This window comes from Chamaea fasciata, unplaced genomic scaffold (genome assembly GCF_029207755.1).
Source record: "Chamaea fasciata isolate MVZ Bird 193981 ecotype frontalis unplaced genomic scaffold, bChaFas1.0.hap1 SCAF_10, whole genome shotgun sequence".
Classification (NCBI taxonomy): Eukaryota; Metazoa; Chordata; class Aves; order Passeriformes; family Sylviidae; genus Chamaea; species Chamaea fasciata.
In genome coordinates, this window is record NW_027094095.1 from 3,707,690 (window position 1) to 3,724,186 (window position 16,497).

General features: G+C 53.9%; 1 protein-coding gene and 1 long non-coding RNA gene across 3 annotated transcripts in view; one reads left to right on the top strand and one right to left on the bottom strand.

The window, feature by feature from the left end:
- Positions 1–7,395: 7,395 nt before the first annotated feature.
- Positions 7,396–9,593, top strand: LOC136294402 (uncharacterized). The gene is made up of 2 exons (XR_010722390.1): positions 7,396–7,782; positions 7,918–9,593. It is a non-coding gene; the product is annotated as an uncharacterized lncRNA (long non-coding RNA).
- Positions 9,594–11,340: 1,747 nt separating this feature from the next.
- PBX1 (PBX homeobox 1) overlaps positions 11,341–16,497 on the bottom strand; it is a 128,665-nt gene continuing 123,508 nt past the window's right edge. Inside the window, exon 9 of one of the 2 annotated variants that reach the window (XM_066192090.1) lies at positions 11,341–16,201. In XM_066192090.1, coding sequence (XP_066048187.1) covers positions 16,109–16,201 — 93 coding nt within the window. In that variant the 3' untranslated portion in view covers positions 11,341–16,108. The remainder of the gene's footprint in view (positions 16,202–16,497) is intronic. The other variant, XM_066192091.1, reaches the window with a different exon arrangement.

The window sequence follows — 16,497 nt, forward strand, 5'->3', positions numbered from 1 at the left end:
TTCAAGTGTGGGGGCTGTACTTTATCTTACCTTTTCCATGAGTCACGGAATACTTTTCTTTTTTTTTTTTTTCCTTTCAGGGAAAAGATACTGCTGAGTTTCTCACAAAGGGAAAATGTCCTGGAGGACGCCAAGGGCACGACTTGTCATTGCAGCAGCTGAGCAGCACCATCAGCCTCCTGACACTGGCATCCTGCAGCCCTGGCCAACGCCAGCCTCATGGACCGCTCCCATCCCAGCTGCTGAGATGAACCCCGGGGTGTTCCTCACCTCTAGACCAGGAGCTGCTCACCACTGCTGGTGAGTTCAGGTTGGGTTAGAGAGGGCAGAGATGCTCTGGGGTCGCTGAGACAGCAACAACTGTGTCTGCACTGAGTGTCTGGGTGGGCTGGTGGGCAGGTTCCAGCAGGTTTGGACATCTGGGGCTGTGTTTCTGTGCTGGGGCACAGGGAGACACACACACAACCTCCTGTACCTGTTCTGCTCTGCATTCAGTGGAACTGCTGGCATTAAGCTCAAATTCCGAGTTTCTGCTAAACCAGCCCAGTGCAGCAGCTGATCTGTTTGTGGCTGGAAGGGACAGGCTTTGCTGTTTGAACACCAGGTGCCCCAAAATATGTTAATTCAAGGCCCAGAACACCAACCCCCTCCATTCCTTTTCTCGCCTTGTCTCACGCTGAATTGCAAACTCACAGCAGGGGAGGAAATTGAACCTGCTTCCCATGGTCATACCCCTGAATGTGACTTTACACAGGACTCAGCCACACACCTCTGCTGCAGCCTGGGCTTTCCCACCATCCCCGGGAGCCATCACACCCAGCAGATGTCACAGGCTTGTGGGCACCTGCCGAAAAACCCATCCTGGGAGCTGAACCAGGAAACCTGGCAGTGTTCGATGCGGTGGGAACAGGGAGGGGCAGCTCCCAGGTTCCTTCCGTGGGAGTTCCCTGGGATGCTCTGCCCTGGCTCACCTTCCCAGCCCTCACCACAAACTGACAGGGACACCTCGATGAGGGGGACCAGCAGATTTACTCTGGAATAAACTTGATTAGAAGTTATCCATAATATTGCAAATTCTGTTTGCCAGACTTGGTGACATCCACAGTCTTTTCTGTGCACAGTAAATGCCAGTTTCAGCTGCCAAGGCCCTGTGAAAACTTCAGGAAACCTGTACCTTTTCCCATAACATGGGGGCTAGTACTTTATTTTTTCTTGGTGCTCATCAAGCTGAGGACAGCTTTGGCCACAGGCAGGGCTGAGAACTGCTGGAGCCAGCGAGCAAGTGGGGCTCTGCCAGGGCTGAAGGAGAGCCAGGGTCCCTACTCGTGGAGACTTTATTCCTTGGGGAATGTCAGGAGGGGAGGCAGAAGTCACCACTTTGTTGATGTTTTTGTAAGCACTTCGGCCTGGGATTGGTGAAGGGCCCAGCACAGTGGGGTAGGCAGCACTTTCTCCTGCTGTGGGTATTTTTCTGTGGGAGCCCCACTCTGGCCCCATAAGCCTTGCTTCCCCCCACACCCTCCCTCCCCATTCCCTGCCACGACTCAGAAAAAGCTTTATTTATACTCATTTAGCTGCCTGCCTCCTCCCTAATTGAAATCATTAACCTTCTCGCTTAATGAAGAAGAGGACCGGGGGGAGGGTGGGGGGTGCCAGGGCTGCCAGACCCCCTCCCGGGCTGCTCCGCCGACTCCCTCGACCGGCTCAAAAACGTGATTTTGAATTTGGCCACCGGGAGCTAAAAGAAAAAAAAAAAAAAAAAAGACAAAAAAAAAAAAGACAAAAAAAAAAAAACCCAACCCTGAACAACTGCGCCGTGGTCGGGGGGCTGGCGGGGTGCGGCTCCCCTGGCCCCGGGGCCGCGGCGGGGCTGACGCCAGCATTTCATCTCGGCGGAGAAGTCATCGGCTCTGACCACGGGGAGGGCTTTGCCCGCCAGGTCCCACTTTGCTCCCCTATATTTAGCCCATTATGAATATGGAAGAGCGTTGAAAATGATTCGCGCAGACATCCCTCTGTCCAGCCGAATAACGTCAAAGGCGGGAGCGGGGACCGGGAGCCGCTCGCCCTGACAGGGGCCCCGGCCCCGCCCGGCCTCGTGGGTCGCGGAGCGCGGTCCCCGCGCGGGGGGAAAAACCTCGCTGGTGGCTGCGAGGGCCCCACCGCGGCTGTCGGTGGGGTGTTTTGGGTGGGAGCCGTGCGATGGGGCCGGGCAGCGCTCCCCCCGCCGCAGATGCGGGTGCCCGCGGTGGCAGCTGGCGTGGGAAGGGGGCACAGCTGCGCGCTGCAAGGGCACGGCGGCCCCGGCCCTCCCTGCCACCCCCGGCAGCTGGGCACGGCCCCCGCGCAGCCTGCGACCCGCTGCTGGCCGCTCCGTCCCCTCCTTGCCGGGGACGCTGCGGTCCCGCTGGGCTCGCCGGGCCGCCGTGTCCCCGCTCCCTCCGCCCGGGCTCCGGCGCCGGACGCGTGCGGAGCGTCCCTGGCAGCACGCGGCTGCTCCTCGGCCGCGCTTCGCCGGCCTGCCCCAAGCTCTGAACACCTTTTCCCACGTCGGGACGCTCTCCGTCCCTTTTGGGAGCCCGAAAGCGTTTAGGCATCCTTCTGCCTCGCTCCGGAGCACAGACACGCCTCTTGGGGCATCTGCGCCTCTGCACCCTCCGGTTTCATCTCCTTTTGCAAGGTCCGTCCCAAAAGCTTTGCTTTTGCTCCACCCCAAAAGCTGGAAACGGATGGGGAGGGAACATGGGGGGCAAACCCCCTCCCGTAAGAGCCCCCCAGCTCGGCTGGCTTGGGTTGGGGTTTGGAGAGCACTTTGTGCAGAAGATTGCGGTGGCTTTTGGGCACAGCAGAAAAGAGGGAAAACAGCTTTATTCAAGCCGTTAATGAAATGTCATTTGCAATTCCCTTCCATCGCCGTCACGTGGCGGATCTGCAGCACCCCCGGGTTGCACCGGCTCACACAGGGGGGTGCTGCTTTGGAGGGGTTTTGGGAAGGGGGGGGAGGGACACGCACAAGAGCATCAAAATGTGACCGCCCCTTCCCCAGGGCTCGAGGGCTGTGTTTGCCACGGGTGCTGTGGCCAGGTGAGGTGGCTCAGGCTCCCCTCTCAGAGCGGGAGAGCAGAGACCTGTCAGAGGAACTCACCTTTTCTGTGGGGTCTGGTCCCAGAAATATCCCTGGATTTTATTTTTTCGCTTACCACATATCTCTATCCCTCATATTTCTCATGGGCAGCCAGCAGAGTCCAGCTGCCTTCTCGACCCCTGTAAGGCTCAGTGATGCAGCTCAGAGCCTCTTTTCCATCTTCCCCCCTCTACCTGCCCCCTCTCCCCTCCTCCACCCCTCCCCAATTTCTCAGTGATCCTCTGCAGTCGTGAGCAGGTTTAACTAATCTTTCTGTCAGTGGGGTACTTTATGGAAATTGAAAACTAATTAACGTTCATCTCAGCAGCTAATCGCATAAAAGCCCCACTGCCTGGGCCTCCCTGGTCTTAAAATAATGACGGCACAGGAGCGGGGAATATCTTGATGGAGGCCGGCAGGGTGGGCTGTTCCCAAGGACAGAGCATTCGGGATGCCCCTGAAAACCCCACGGCCAGGGATGGGTCACCTTCCGCTGGTGCTGGAGCGGGCTCTTGAGTCCATCTGGCCCATCCTACGGCCCTTCCTTCCCTCCGGCTACCTCGACCCCAGAGGCGGGCAAAGGGTGTTCCGGGGCAGTTGGGGCAGAGGGGGCGGCGTGGGGCTGGGGCTGGGAGGGCGGTGGGGACGTGTGGTCAGAGCTGCTCCCGCCCGCAGTGACTCACTCGGCTTTAATTGCTCCCTCAAGTCGCGGGCTGCTGGCGGCACCGCATCAGAGATGTCACGTTATAGTCATGCGTGAAGAGCTAATGGTCAAGGGTGACACCACCAACAAAACATCCTCGGGGAAGCTGTCACTGATGGGGAGGATCAAAGGGCAGGGGGAGCGGCCGTCCCGCTGCTGCCCAGGGTGGGAGAGGCAGGTGCCCGGCACAGGGGTGGTGGCAGAGCTCCTGGGGCTTTGTGGCCAGAAAATCATCCTGCCACAGCAGGGGCAGTGCAGGCAGGGCCTCAGCTGAGGGTGCTGGTCCGTCTCAGAAGCCCTGCAGAGGATTCTCTTTGGCTTTGAAGCTTTACTCTGGCGTGGGTTGGGAGGGCTCACGCTGACACCGGACCCGTGTCAGCTGTGCTCTGCAGTCCCCTGTGCCAAAGGGAGGCAGCCCAGGTGTAACAAACCAAGGTTCGGGGTTGGATCTTGGATGCACAGCCATGGGGGTACCAACCTGTCCCTTCGTGTGTCTGCACCCTCCTGTGCCCTGCCCGGGATGCTGCTGGGCACCTACCAAGGGTTGAGGGAAGAGCTGGATGAGAGCTCAGCCTCACCAGTCCCAGAGGTTTAGTGGTTTGGCATGGTGCGGTTGCTTTTTCGGGTGCTGCCAACAGCTCAGGCCCCAGCACCCCCCCTCGCTGACCGCGCTGCACCAAGAATGGCATGGTGCAAGGTGTCCCTTCCTGCTGCTCCTGTCCCCAGGGGCCACAGCAGGGCACAGGCTGTTCCTCTGCTTTGCAGCAGTGCCAGCCTGGTCCTGGTTTGCATTTGGCTCCGTGCTCCCGTTTCCAGCTGCTTCCCATCGCATTGCTGCTGGGCGCAGCAGCTCTCCCAGTGCTGCTTTTCCAGCGGGATGGGGCATCACCCCTCCATCATCGGGAGTGGTGGAGAATGCCGGGTGTGATGGTCGGGCTGCTGGAGCACACGGAGCAGCAGACCCGGCCGCAGCCATCCCGCCGGGAAGCGCGGCCAGGGAGGGAAGAGTTATTGCTGCAGTCACACACCAGCTATTACCTCCCAACAAAAGGCAGCGTCTGCACAGCCAGGAGAGAGCCCGAGGACAGGGACAGCCCGAGTGACCTTCACAGGACGTGCAGCAGACAGGCCAGAGCCCTGATCTCCCCAGACAGGTACGCCTGCAGGCGCCCCCGCACCTGGCCCAGCGCAGCGGGAGCCTCCCGGGATGCTCCCCACAAGCCTTCAGCCGCTATCAGCTTCAAAGTCTCCTCAGCAGCCCCTGGCCCGGGTGGGTTCTTTACCCTCCCAGCACATGTCAAGCTCTCAGGTCTCTGAAAGGAGACAAAGGCGAGGCCGTTGCCGGCGCTGAGCTGCTGTGAGGTGCCAGCACCCAGCCCGGTGTTGGAGTTTGGATATGTCCCTGCAAAGCTTCATTTGCCAGGCCCTGCCTGGCAGCCAGAGCTCAACAAGGAACCTGCTCGTAATAACCAGGGTTGGAGACTGAGGAGATGGCGCTGAAGACACAGGGGGCTGAGCTGGGGTCTCGCCCTGAGGCCATGGCTCAGGATCTGCTGGCTGTATCAGAGAATCGTGGAATGGCTTGGGCGGGAAGGGACCCTAAAGATCACCTGGCTCCAATACCCCTGCCACGGGCAGGAACACCTTGCACTAGACCAGGTGGCGCCAACTCCCATCCAATTTGGCCTTGGACACTTCTAGGGATGGGGCAGCCACAGCTTCTCTGGGCAACCTGTATCAGGGCCTCTCCACCCTCACAGGGGAGAAGTTTTTCCTAATACCTAATCAAAACCTTCTGTCAGTTTAAAACCTCCTATCACTAAGGATAGGAGTTATCCCTGGAGCCTGGAGAACCAACATGAGCAGCAGCAGCTCCAAGCGTGGTGTCCTTGTGCTGCCTCTTGCCCCGGGAGTGAAGCTTTTTGAGAGAATTCTCATGCTGTAGAGAGAAACCACCTGCAGACAAGCAGAAACGACCTCCTAGCTTGACTTCTGCTCTCTGTGTTTAAAGTGGCCCAAATTCACCTTGGGGATGTGTTGGGGGTGTCAGCAAGGGCAGGGGAAGCCTCATCATCCCCATGTTCAGCTCCCCACAGAGGGCTGGAGAGGAGTAAGGACCAAATGAAGGGGAGGGGGTGTTTATGTCAGTAAATGTCAGAAAGGAAAAAACAAGCAGGACTTTAGAGCCAATTAAGTTTGTATAATGTGAAGGAAGTGCTGGTTAAAGGCATGGCAGCAGCGGAGCTGTGTCTCCATTTATTTCAAGGCAGTTTTCCGTGGGAGCAGAGTACACGCATGTCATTAGCACCAAATGTCTCTAATAAGGCTGTCTCCACTAATAAACAAAAAAAGCTCAGTTATTTTGTTTTTCATTGAGCCAGGGTGGCCCCTTGAATGCCTTTTCCTCCAATTGGGAGGAAAATGTGCCTTGAGACACAGGTACAAACGTGGGAGGGTGGGGAGGGACAGCATGGCCGGATTGTCCCATGCAGGAAAGTGCCACCAAGCTGAGGGTGACCCCAGAGGCTGCAATGTCACTGCTGGTCTGGTGGGGAGGAGTGCAGAAGCACTTTGTGAGCCCAAGCTCTGCTGGAAGCATCAGAATTGCGTTGTGACATCCAGGGGGAGATGTCAGATGCCTCCCCGGGACACACGGGGACATCGTCTCTCAGTGCCACCAGCACTGCCTGTAAAGAGGGGGATGGAGGAACCAGGCTGAGGTGAAAGAGGCTGCAGATTGTGCCTGTCCCTCCTCATTTCCCCCTGTGTGTGACCAAAACCCCTCAGCCACAGCCTTCCCAAGCCCATCGTGTCCCTTCCATCAACTCTTTCCTCTGGAGGCTGCAGCAGGGTTTGTCCCACGCCAGCCTGAGCTGCCAGCAGCGCTGCAGAGCACTGGGGCTGCTGTGACAGGCACAGGAGGGAGCGTGGCCCCCGAGGGTGACACTGGGACTGGCACCCCAGCACTGCTGGCACCCAGAGCTCCTTCACAGTGCCAGCTCCTCCAGTGTTCTCCCTCCTGGACTTCCTAGCACAAAACTCATCCCGTGGCCTCAGCAGTAGGGATCCATAGGTCCAAATCGGCCCAAATCCATACAGATGTGCATAAACACATCCTAGAGATGGTTCTATTTATGCTTCCTGTTGGATGCAGGGGTCACAGCTGTGCAGCTGCCAGCCCTGGAGCACAGCAGACTTTTGGAAGCAGGGTTGGTTTCTCAGAGCCCCACTCCTGGCAGCGGGCAGCTGGGAGCCCTGCGTGCCCACACCAACCCCAGGCAGCGCTCCTGGCTGCCCTCACAAACCTCTCAGTCTCAGGTTAATTAATTGCCATCAAATAACCTGCGTGGCCACAGCTGGGACAGCAGCTTCACCTTCACCGTGGCTCCTCCCTGCTGTGCCGGGCTCCCAAATGCAGCCCCGGAGGGAAGGGAGAGGAGGGGTCTTAATAGGAAAGGAGGGGATCACAATGAGAGAGGGAGAGCTTGATAGAAGGGGGGTTTCAATAGGAAAGGGGGGTCTCAGTGAGAGGGGAAGAGTCTCGATGGAACGGGGGTTTCCATAGGAGAGAGGCTCTCGGCAGGAGAGGAGGGGGCCTCAGAAGGAGAGCAGGGGTCTCAGTGGGGGCATCTCAGTCAGAGAGGGGCTCTGGGCAGGAGCAGGGTCTCACTAACAGGGCCCTTCACGTTTTAACACCTGCAAAGAACGAGTTTTGGGGCTGCTCCGTGGGATTTACCCACTTAATGCCCCAACCAGGCTCTGGAAATGCCGCAAACCACAGACACCGACCTGCGGAGCTGAAATTCCCGGTATTTCGCCTCATCTCCCCACGGCCCCGGGGGCTTGCAGGGGTGGGGACCCTCCCTTCCAGCGGGGCGGTCTCGCTGGGAGAGGCTGGCAGGCAGGAAAAGCCCCGGAGTCTGCTGGAACAGATGCTTCAGTGCCATGATAAAAGGTTAAATATTTTAATAAGCATTAGCCACACGTTGAAGGTAAAACGAGCTGCTTGCTTTCATTCTCTCTCTCTCTCTCCCCCCCCCCCCCCCCCCCCCCGTTTTGTTGGGTTTTTTTTTTTTGTATGCAAATGAAGTGGAAGCTTATTAACGAGATGAGAGGCTGGAGCCTAATTAGCAGCAGGACAAGGGAGCTGTGCTGGAGCTGAGTCAGCGAGTGCGAGAATCGCTGGCGCGGTCGCTGCCATCGCCGCCCGCCGCTGCCAAACCGCCCCCAAAACCACGAGAATCCGGCAAAAGCCACGTGTTCTTGGAAGGGTCGGGGGCGATCAGCCTCACGTTGGGGTGTTGTCTGGACACGGCCCACGTGGGGCACCCCCAAAGCCACCGTCCTGACTTTATTCTCCATGCTGGGTGCGTTCCAGCTGGGATTTTGCGGTGTTTCCAAGCATGCATCGAATATTTGGGGGCAGTGCCACCAAGCCGGGATGGACCAGGACTGAGGTGTCTGTGGCAGGGGCCTGGGGGCTGCTTTCGCCCCTGTGGAATTTGTTTTCGGGACTATTTGCTTCTCATTATGTCTCTTTCCTTTGCATTCTAAAGAATCATTTTCGCCACAAAACGCTGGGAAGAAAACAAAGGGGGGGGAAAAAAAAAAGAACAAAAAACCAAACCAGAAAAGCAACACACCAAAAATCAGAGAAACTTCTTTCTCTTCTTTTAAAATTATCTTTCTTTTCTCCCATCTCTTTTCCTGCCACCTTCGCTCTGCTCTGGAGGTTCCTGGAAGCAGAAGGAAGACCAAGCCCGTCCCAGCCGCTGCCAGGGGCACAGGACCCCGCTCCGAGCGAGCCCATAAACCCCTCTTGTAATTTGCACCTTCGGAAGGCGCCAGCAGCCGTGCGGCCCCAGCCTTCATTTGCATTTTTAATTAGCTGGGCTCTCCCTGCGCCCCTCAGCTGCCCTGCCTGAGGTCAGCGATGGCTGCAGGCAGCGGGATTGGGGCTGAAAGAAGGATTTTGGTAGCCCAGAGGATGGGCGAGATGGTAAAGCAGTGATGACATTCCTCTTTTTCTTTCTCTTCTTTTTTCCCTTCTTCCTTTTTTTTTTTTTTTTTTTTTTTTTTTTTTTTTTTTTTTTTCTTTTCCTCCTGTTTTCTGACATATTTTTCTTCTGCTTCAGCTCGGTCCAGCCCTGCCTTTGTGCCATCCATCTGCCCCCTCCTCTGGGTTTCTTCCTCGCCGTTCTCCTCCTCTCTCATCATCGAGCACCCCCCACACCACTCTCCCTGGCTTCCCTCTTCCCACGCAACCCCCGGCACTGCCAGCACACAGAGATGATGCCACAATTCCCATGTAAAGCTATTAAAACTCTACCTCATTAGCAATAATTAAAAGGTGCAGCACACATTCTCAATAGCTCATGCCCGGGGGCCAGGATATTTTATATTTTATTTTATTTTATTTTATTTTATTTTATTTTATTTTATTTTTATTTTATTCTCACATTCTCAATAGCTCATGCCTGAGGGACAGGATATCTTTCTATTCTATTCTATTCTATTCTATTCTATTCTATTCTATTCTATTCTATTCTATTCTATTCTTATTCTGTTCTGTTCTGTTCTAATTTTATTATTTTGGTTTGGGTTTATTTTGCTTAATTTAAAGTTATCTTATATTTGCTTTATTTTACCTGTTTTCTTTTAATCTTATCATATCTTTTATTCTCTTCTTTTACTGCATTGTAATTTTATTTTTTTCACTTTATTTTATTTTTTTTAAAATTCGATTTTATTTTTTAGGCCCTCCACCCCATCCCCGCAGTGCTGGCAGAGCAGGGACGTGGGGACGGCCACCACCTCTCACCCACCCCGAGCAGGGTGGCGGGGGCTGCCTGCATCCAAGGCACAATAAAATATTTTACTACAAAGCAGAATTACTCCAAAGACTGATGGGCTGACTTGTGAGACCCACTCACATTTATGGAGGTCGTAAGTTATAGACTCCCGGTGAACTGGAGGAAAACATAACCCTGGCCTTTTATAGGCGAAACTTCTGCCGTATATTAAATTCTCCTGCCAGCGCACGGGGCTTTACTGCCAACTGTAACTTTAACACCTCCCAGCCCCTCGGTTAGGAGGGAAAGGTTATTAATTATGTGGGTGTGGGTTTGCCACCGAACCACCCGGGTCTGCTCACCAAAAGCCTCTCGGAGCTTCTGCTGTGGGGGTTACGTGGGGCTCGCTCCGTGCCGTGGTTTTTTTGTTGTTTTTTTTTTTTTTTTTTTTTTTTTTTCCCCTGCAATTTTTGGTCTAAAATATTGCAGTGTGAAATGGAAAAGTGCAGGAGTTGCACCTCGGGGTTTGCTGAACTTAGTTGCCCGAAACCAGGGAAACAGAGGGGGGGAAAAAATCATCCTATGGATAAGTGAGTGGCAGGGGGAGAAGGGGAAAATGTGGATGCAGAGAAGGGGGATGGAGAGGCAAGGAAGAGGCAAATAATCCAGTTTGGTATTGGTGAGTTTCCCTTTCATCCACAAGCAACCAGCGAGGGGGAACAGAGGGAGGATGCTGCACCCAGCCCGGCTCCAGGAGGATGCTTGTGCCGTTCTCCCACCTTACACCGCCTGGCTTGGGCAGAGAGCGGGAGAGGATCCTGGTGCCGAAGGCCACCGCGGTCCCCAAAGGACGTGTGACAGGAGCCCCCAGCCCCCAAAACATCCGCGCATCCCCCCCAGCCCCGCCGCCTGCCTCGCTGGGGCCATCCCCTCACCGGGGCCCGGCGAGACCTAACATTTCTGTGTTTGGAGCCGGGATGAGCGCTTATGAGACGGGAACAGCTGGGAGCAAGCTGATATTTAAACTGGTATTAGGAGAGCGGCGGCGGAGGGAGATAATTCCTGGGGCGGGCGCCGGGGAGCTCCGGGGGGCTCTGCCGGAGAGCGATACAGTTAATTTGCAGCCGGAGCTGGAGGCTGGCCCGAGCTGATATTGCCGTGTTATTTAGAAGAGAAAGGTCAGGCTGGAGATTGAATAATCATTGACAAGAAATCCATGGGGGAGCGGGGCGGCAGCTCCAGCATCATCCCGGCGCTGCCTTCCCGAGGGGATTCATCCCGAGAGGATTCTTTCTTCCCGTCCGCTCGGGGTCCCCGTAGGGGGACAGAGGTGTTTGTGGCACAGATCCAGCCTTTCTCCAGCTTGGGAATCAACGGCCACCCCCTCCAGCCGCCCCCAATTCCATCTAAAATATCTAGGGACAAGGCAGAGCCGTCCTGGTTTTCGTCCTACGCACGGGCTCTTTTTTAAATTGCAAATTACTTTTAAATTTAAAATTACTTCGTTTTCTTCCCCAGAAGCGTTTTCGAATTTTTTTCCTTTTTTTTCTTAAACTAACCCCCCCGCCTCCCCCAGGAAAACAGGAGAGGCTATCAGGCCTTCCCCTGCTCCCCAGCCCTGCCCCAGCCCTTGGTGTGATGAAGAAAATCCCCTTTCTAGCTTATTTTGGGAAGCAGTGCACTTAACAAGTCCAAAAAAGCAGAAAAAGGTTGTGGGTGGTTTTTTTTTGGTTTTTTTTTTTTTTTTAAATTTTATTTTTAAATTGGCATGGCCAAAGCCATGTGTCCTGGAGAATTCGCCTCCTTCTGCCCAGGGAAACTGAGGCACAGGAGGAGGCACCAGAACTGCAGTGCCTCAGGCAGAATCCCAAATCACATCCCTCTGGCTCACACCATCCCAGCATCAGGGTATTTATTGCTTTGTTCACCCCCACCTCTACACTCCAAACCCTTCCTGCCACTGGCACCTCATGGGGAAACTCCCAGGGATCTAATTTTCTTCTTTTTCCTCCCCAAAAAATACACCAGGTTTGGTTTCAGGGGTTTTTTTTTTTGATTTTTTTTTTTTTTTTGCAACAAAAGAAACTATTTATTTGGAATATGCATTACCAGTACAAATCAGGAAACTGTAAAACCTACACCTTGTTAGTATCGTCATAGAACATAAAAGTTTCAATTGGGATCAGAAAGACAGAGGCCTTTTTTTTCTTTACAGAAGCAGAAAAGCTTAAAGTTTCAAAACCAGGTTGGAACAGAGAGTCTTTTTTTTTTTTCCTTTTTTTTTTTTAAAGGGTTTTTCTTTTTTTTCTTTTTTTCTTTTTTTTTTTTTTTTAATATTTGGAATCCATTAGGAAGAGAGAAAAAAAAAAAAAGATGGGGGAAAAAAATAGAAAAGAAAAAGCAACTCTGAACTGGATCACCTTTACAAGGGATAGAAAGGGCTTTGCAAGAACAAAAAAAGCAAACCGACAAAACCAACCCCCCAGGCAATGTCTGATTTACATCCTCTTAATAATAATAAAATAATAATAATAATAAAGGTGTACGAAAACAAAAGGACTCCAGGAAACCTTGGGATTAAAAGTAACAGCCCAAACCCTAAACCGGTCAGTGATGTGAAAAGCTCAGGTTTTTTTTGGGGAGGAGCAGGAAAATGTTTCAGGAGAAAACTGAAGCAATCCAGCCAGCACCTTCCTCAGCGCTTCTCCCTGAACCCCACTCTGCAGCCACTGGGATTCGGGGCTGGATTTGGGGACATTTTGGCCACGTCCCACCCCTTGTCCCACCTCAGCACAGGGATGCAGCCAGGGCCTGGGGCCAGGCTGCGAGGCCTCGTCTGAGCAAGGTCCGTGGGCCAGATGAGGTTGGAACGTTCCTTGCTCCAAATCCTTCAGTTTTGGGACACTGGCACCTGGGGAAGAAAACCAATCACCTACACGTTTTGGGAAGGATTCCTGCCCTTTCATCACTTCCAGGCAGCTCAGCAACACCCCCAGAATGGAGACCCACAGGACTTGGCTCCCCATCTCCTCCCCAAAACCCCTCGGAATCCCATCTCTTTTCAGAGACGCAATCCCACCGCTCAGCCCCGGAGCAGCCACACAAGGATCTTCTGGAGCTGGGATCTGAAAGGAGCGGGGAGAAACGCTCCCCCCAAAGACACCACCATCACTTTTCACATCACTCTGGTCACAGCTCAAAAGCGCAGGGGAAGCGGCAAGGCCATCGTCTCGGACAGGTCAAAATAAACTCATCATCATCATCATCATCATCATCAACATCATCATCATCATCATCAAAGCCCCCTCCCCCCCATCCCAAATAATGCAAAAAAAAAAAAAAAAAAAAAGGTTCATTTCTGGGTCTCAACGTTAAGAAACATAAAGTGTTAGACTGTACCTATTAATGCTCACTATTCCAACCATTTTTTTTCTTTTTAAAGTTTTACAAAATGAATTACCGTCACTTTTTAAACATTGTGTAAGAAGAAATGAGTGTGCACAACTCTACACTTTTCTAGCATTCTTGAACTAATTCACAAATGCGAGAAAATGGAAAAAAAACCAAACCATGGGAAAAAACAAACAAACAAAAAAAAGGAGGATGAATGTAGGTAGTTTGATGTTATAAACTATACAGGAATGAAGCGCTTGTTGCCACAGAAAGAACAGGGATGGGACCTTTCCCCTGTTCAATTTTGCGTGCTAAGAGGGTCATTTTTTATTCTTTTATTATAAACACTATTAAATTCCGACTGCGTTTTTGGTTTTTTTTTTTCTCCTTTATCTGAATATACAAGAACATTCATTATCAAATGTTCGTTATCATCAATACTACAAAGAACGAGACACAAATCGCAAGAAACAATGGAAAATGTTAATAAAGCTGAAAGAATCGTCGAGTTTTTTTTTTTTGTGATTTTTTTTTCGTTTTTATTTTTTTTGAGTTTCTGCACTTTTTTTTTGTTTGTGTTTTTTTTTTGTGGTTTTTTTGTTTTGTTTTGTTTTTTTTGGTATCGAAGTCAGGTTTTTCTGGGCAGAAAAGAAAAATAATAATAAAAAAAAGAAGAAGAAGAAAAAAACCCCACAACACTCGGGGCCGGAGCAGGGGAGGAGAATGGGGAGGAGAAACAAAACCCCAAAATTAAAAAAAAAAAAATTTAAAAAAAAAAAAAAAAAGCAAAGAAAAAGGCAAGCAAGCAGCTACGCCAACACAAACTGGAGGGACCAAACTGGGGAACCCAGGAGGGGATTTGCAAAGTACCGAGGAGGAGCGAGGGCCCAGCCCGGGCAGGGGGTGCCTGGGCAGGGGGACGGGCAGGAGGAGCAGCAGGGCAGGGAGGGCAGCCCCAGCGTGGGCTGGCTCCAGCAGGCCATGCTTTCGGCTCATTCCCAGCTGGTTTCCAAGAGGGACAGTGGCATTCCCACAGGCACGGCACTGCTGCCGCTCGGCAGAAGAGGCCTGACCCAGTCCTGTGTCCCTGGAACGCTTTGCCAGAAGTGGTTCATGTAAAATAAGCTGGAAGTGGACAAACGGCAGCGCTGAGGGAGGCCACGGGAAGAGGAGGAGGAGGAGAGTGGGAAGGTGCCGAGCTGGGGAAGGTGGGCAGCACCTCCCGACTGTCCTTGCAGGAAAACAACATTCTCCATGCTCTTAACACACAGCTGGGAGGCAGCCCTAGGGCCCTCACGTCACATCCTGCTCTGCCACAGGGTCCCCACTCCTGGCACGGATGCAGAAGGAGCAGGAAGTGTCACTGCTGGACACACGACACCCCTGTGCAGCGCAGGCCAAGGGCTATTATTTTTTCCAGCAGAAGGGTGGAAATACTTTTGGCAGAGCTCTCATTTTAAATGGTTTCTGCTCAACGCTGCTCCACGCTGGCAGTTCCCACCTCGAGACCAGCAGAAGCAGGGTGGGCATGGACATTCAACAGCGTGAGGTATTGATCCCACGGGATCCTGGGATCCATCACGAGGTGCCAGACATCCTGCACCCACACCAGTCCCCACCACACTCAGGGGCTTGATGCAGGCTGGCTCAGCCTCCTCGTGCCCACTGAAAGAACCGATGGCCAGAAGTCCCACCCTGGCACGAAGCTCAGCCCGCTGCCCAGGGAAACTGGTGCTGCCTCTTCCTGCTCTTCCATGAAAGCCATGTCCTCCCAGCATCAGCCTGAAGGGGCAGGATGAAGCCTTGCTTGCCAGCCACCGCTGCTTGTCCCAACAGTGGACCACAAAAGCTGGGCAGAAAGTCCCACGAGTTCTTCCATGGCCACTGCCCAGGTAACTCCTGGGGTAAAACCAGCAGCTTCAGCACACAGACATCCCCCGGTGGGGCGGCCACCCATCCTACAGAGCAAGCCTGTGGTGTGAAGTGCTACCAAAAGCACCCGAGACACTCACCCCAGCACTTCCAGCCCCTGGCATTCTGCTGCCCTCACTGCTGGCTTGGCAGGGCTTTGGGAATGCAGGGGGTGGCACAAACCTCTGTGGGTCCTGCCTGAAGTGGGGAACCCAGCTCCTCCTGGAAACAGGAGCCGACACCCCGTGACAGTGCCCTGAGCAGGAGAACTGCACCACCAGCCTCTCTAGGTGCTGTGAGAGAGCTGCTGGTGTCCCATCAGCCATCCATGCCTGATGCCACACAGCTCCGTGGAGGTGTCAGCACCTCTGTCACCAGTGACAGCCGTTCCTCACCTGCCTCTGCCTCCCTTCCTTCCCTCCTCTTCTCCCCTCCAGCAACAGGCAGGCAGGACAGCAGGGTTTCATGGCTCAACCAGACCACCACAGCCAGCGGGAGGGATGCTCGGCTGAGTAGGGCTGGGACTGGGAAATTTCCCCGGGGCTGGGAATGGGAACGGTACCTTCTGGAAGCGAGGGGGAGCACGCTGGCTCCTTCTACGTGCACGGGGGCTGCGCCACCTGCCCTGTCCCTGCAGCACACGAGGGACAGCTCACCGGGGCAGGGCTGAGTGCGGGAGGCTGCGAAGACGAGGCGGGAGCACATTCCCTACGGTGGCAATTCCCTACGGAGAGGTAGCGTGAAAGGAAGGGGGGCAGGGGCTGCCTGCTAGCCAGAGAGCGAGACGTGACTGAGGTACATTTGTAGCTCCTCAGAAAGACACCCAGCAGGATGGCTGTACACTGCTCTGGGCTCGGTTTGTGTGGTGGCGGTCGATTTTTGCTTTTCCTCCTTAAAATCCTTCTACCTTGGGTGGGAAGCGGGGAGGGGAAGGGAGCGGTGTTGTGGCGGTGGCGGGGAAGGGGGAGAGCGGCTTCTACCCAGAAAAGAAAGGGAAGAGAGTATAAAGAAGTGTCCAGATTGGCTGAAAAAAGCATCCCGACGAAGAGAAGAGAAGAGAAGGAGTCTTCTTGTGTGTGCTGATTGGGTTCACCTCCAGTCTGACTGCTGCGGTGTTAGGAGAGGCCCCCTCCCCTCCCGCCCCCGCCGGGGCCGGCTCAGCCAGGGATGCAATTTGCTGGGAGATCAGTTGGAGGTATCAGAGTGAACGCTGCCAGGGCCTTCTGTGGGGGAGGTCACCGACGATGGGGTAGTAGCGTCTTGCCAACCTCCATTAGCCTGAAGGAAGGGACACGCAGAGACATCAGTCACCCGATGGCAAGGCACAAACGGCCCTACCCAAGGCACCCACCCACCTCAGACCACCCTCCCCGCTTCTCCCTCAGCTGGGACCCGTGCAGGAGGCAAAGATGTCCCCTCTGACTCCCCCATCCCACCCCAGACCTTCAGTGGTAAACGGCAGAAACATTTCGGTTGAAAACAGATTTTGACAAACTGCAAGTGCTCACGGGAAGTTCATCCCCTAAAAAAACCCAATGTATTTCTCCAGAACCCTGAGCTCTGGTTGTTTGGGT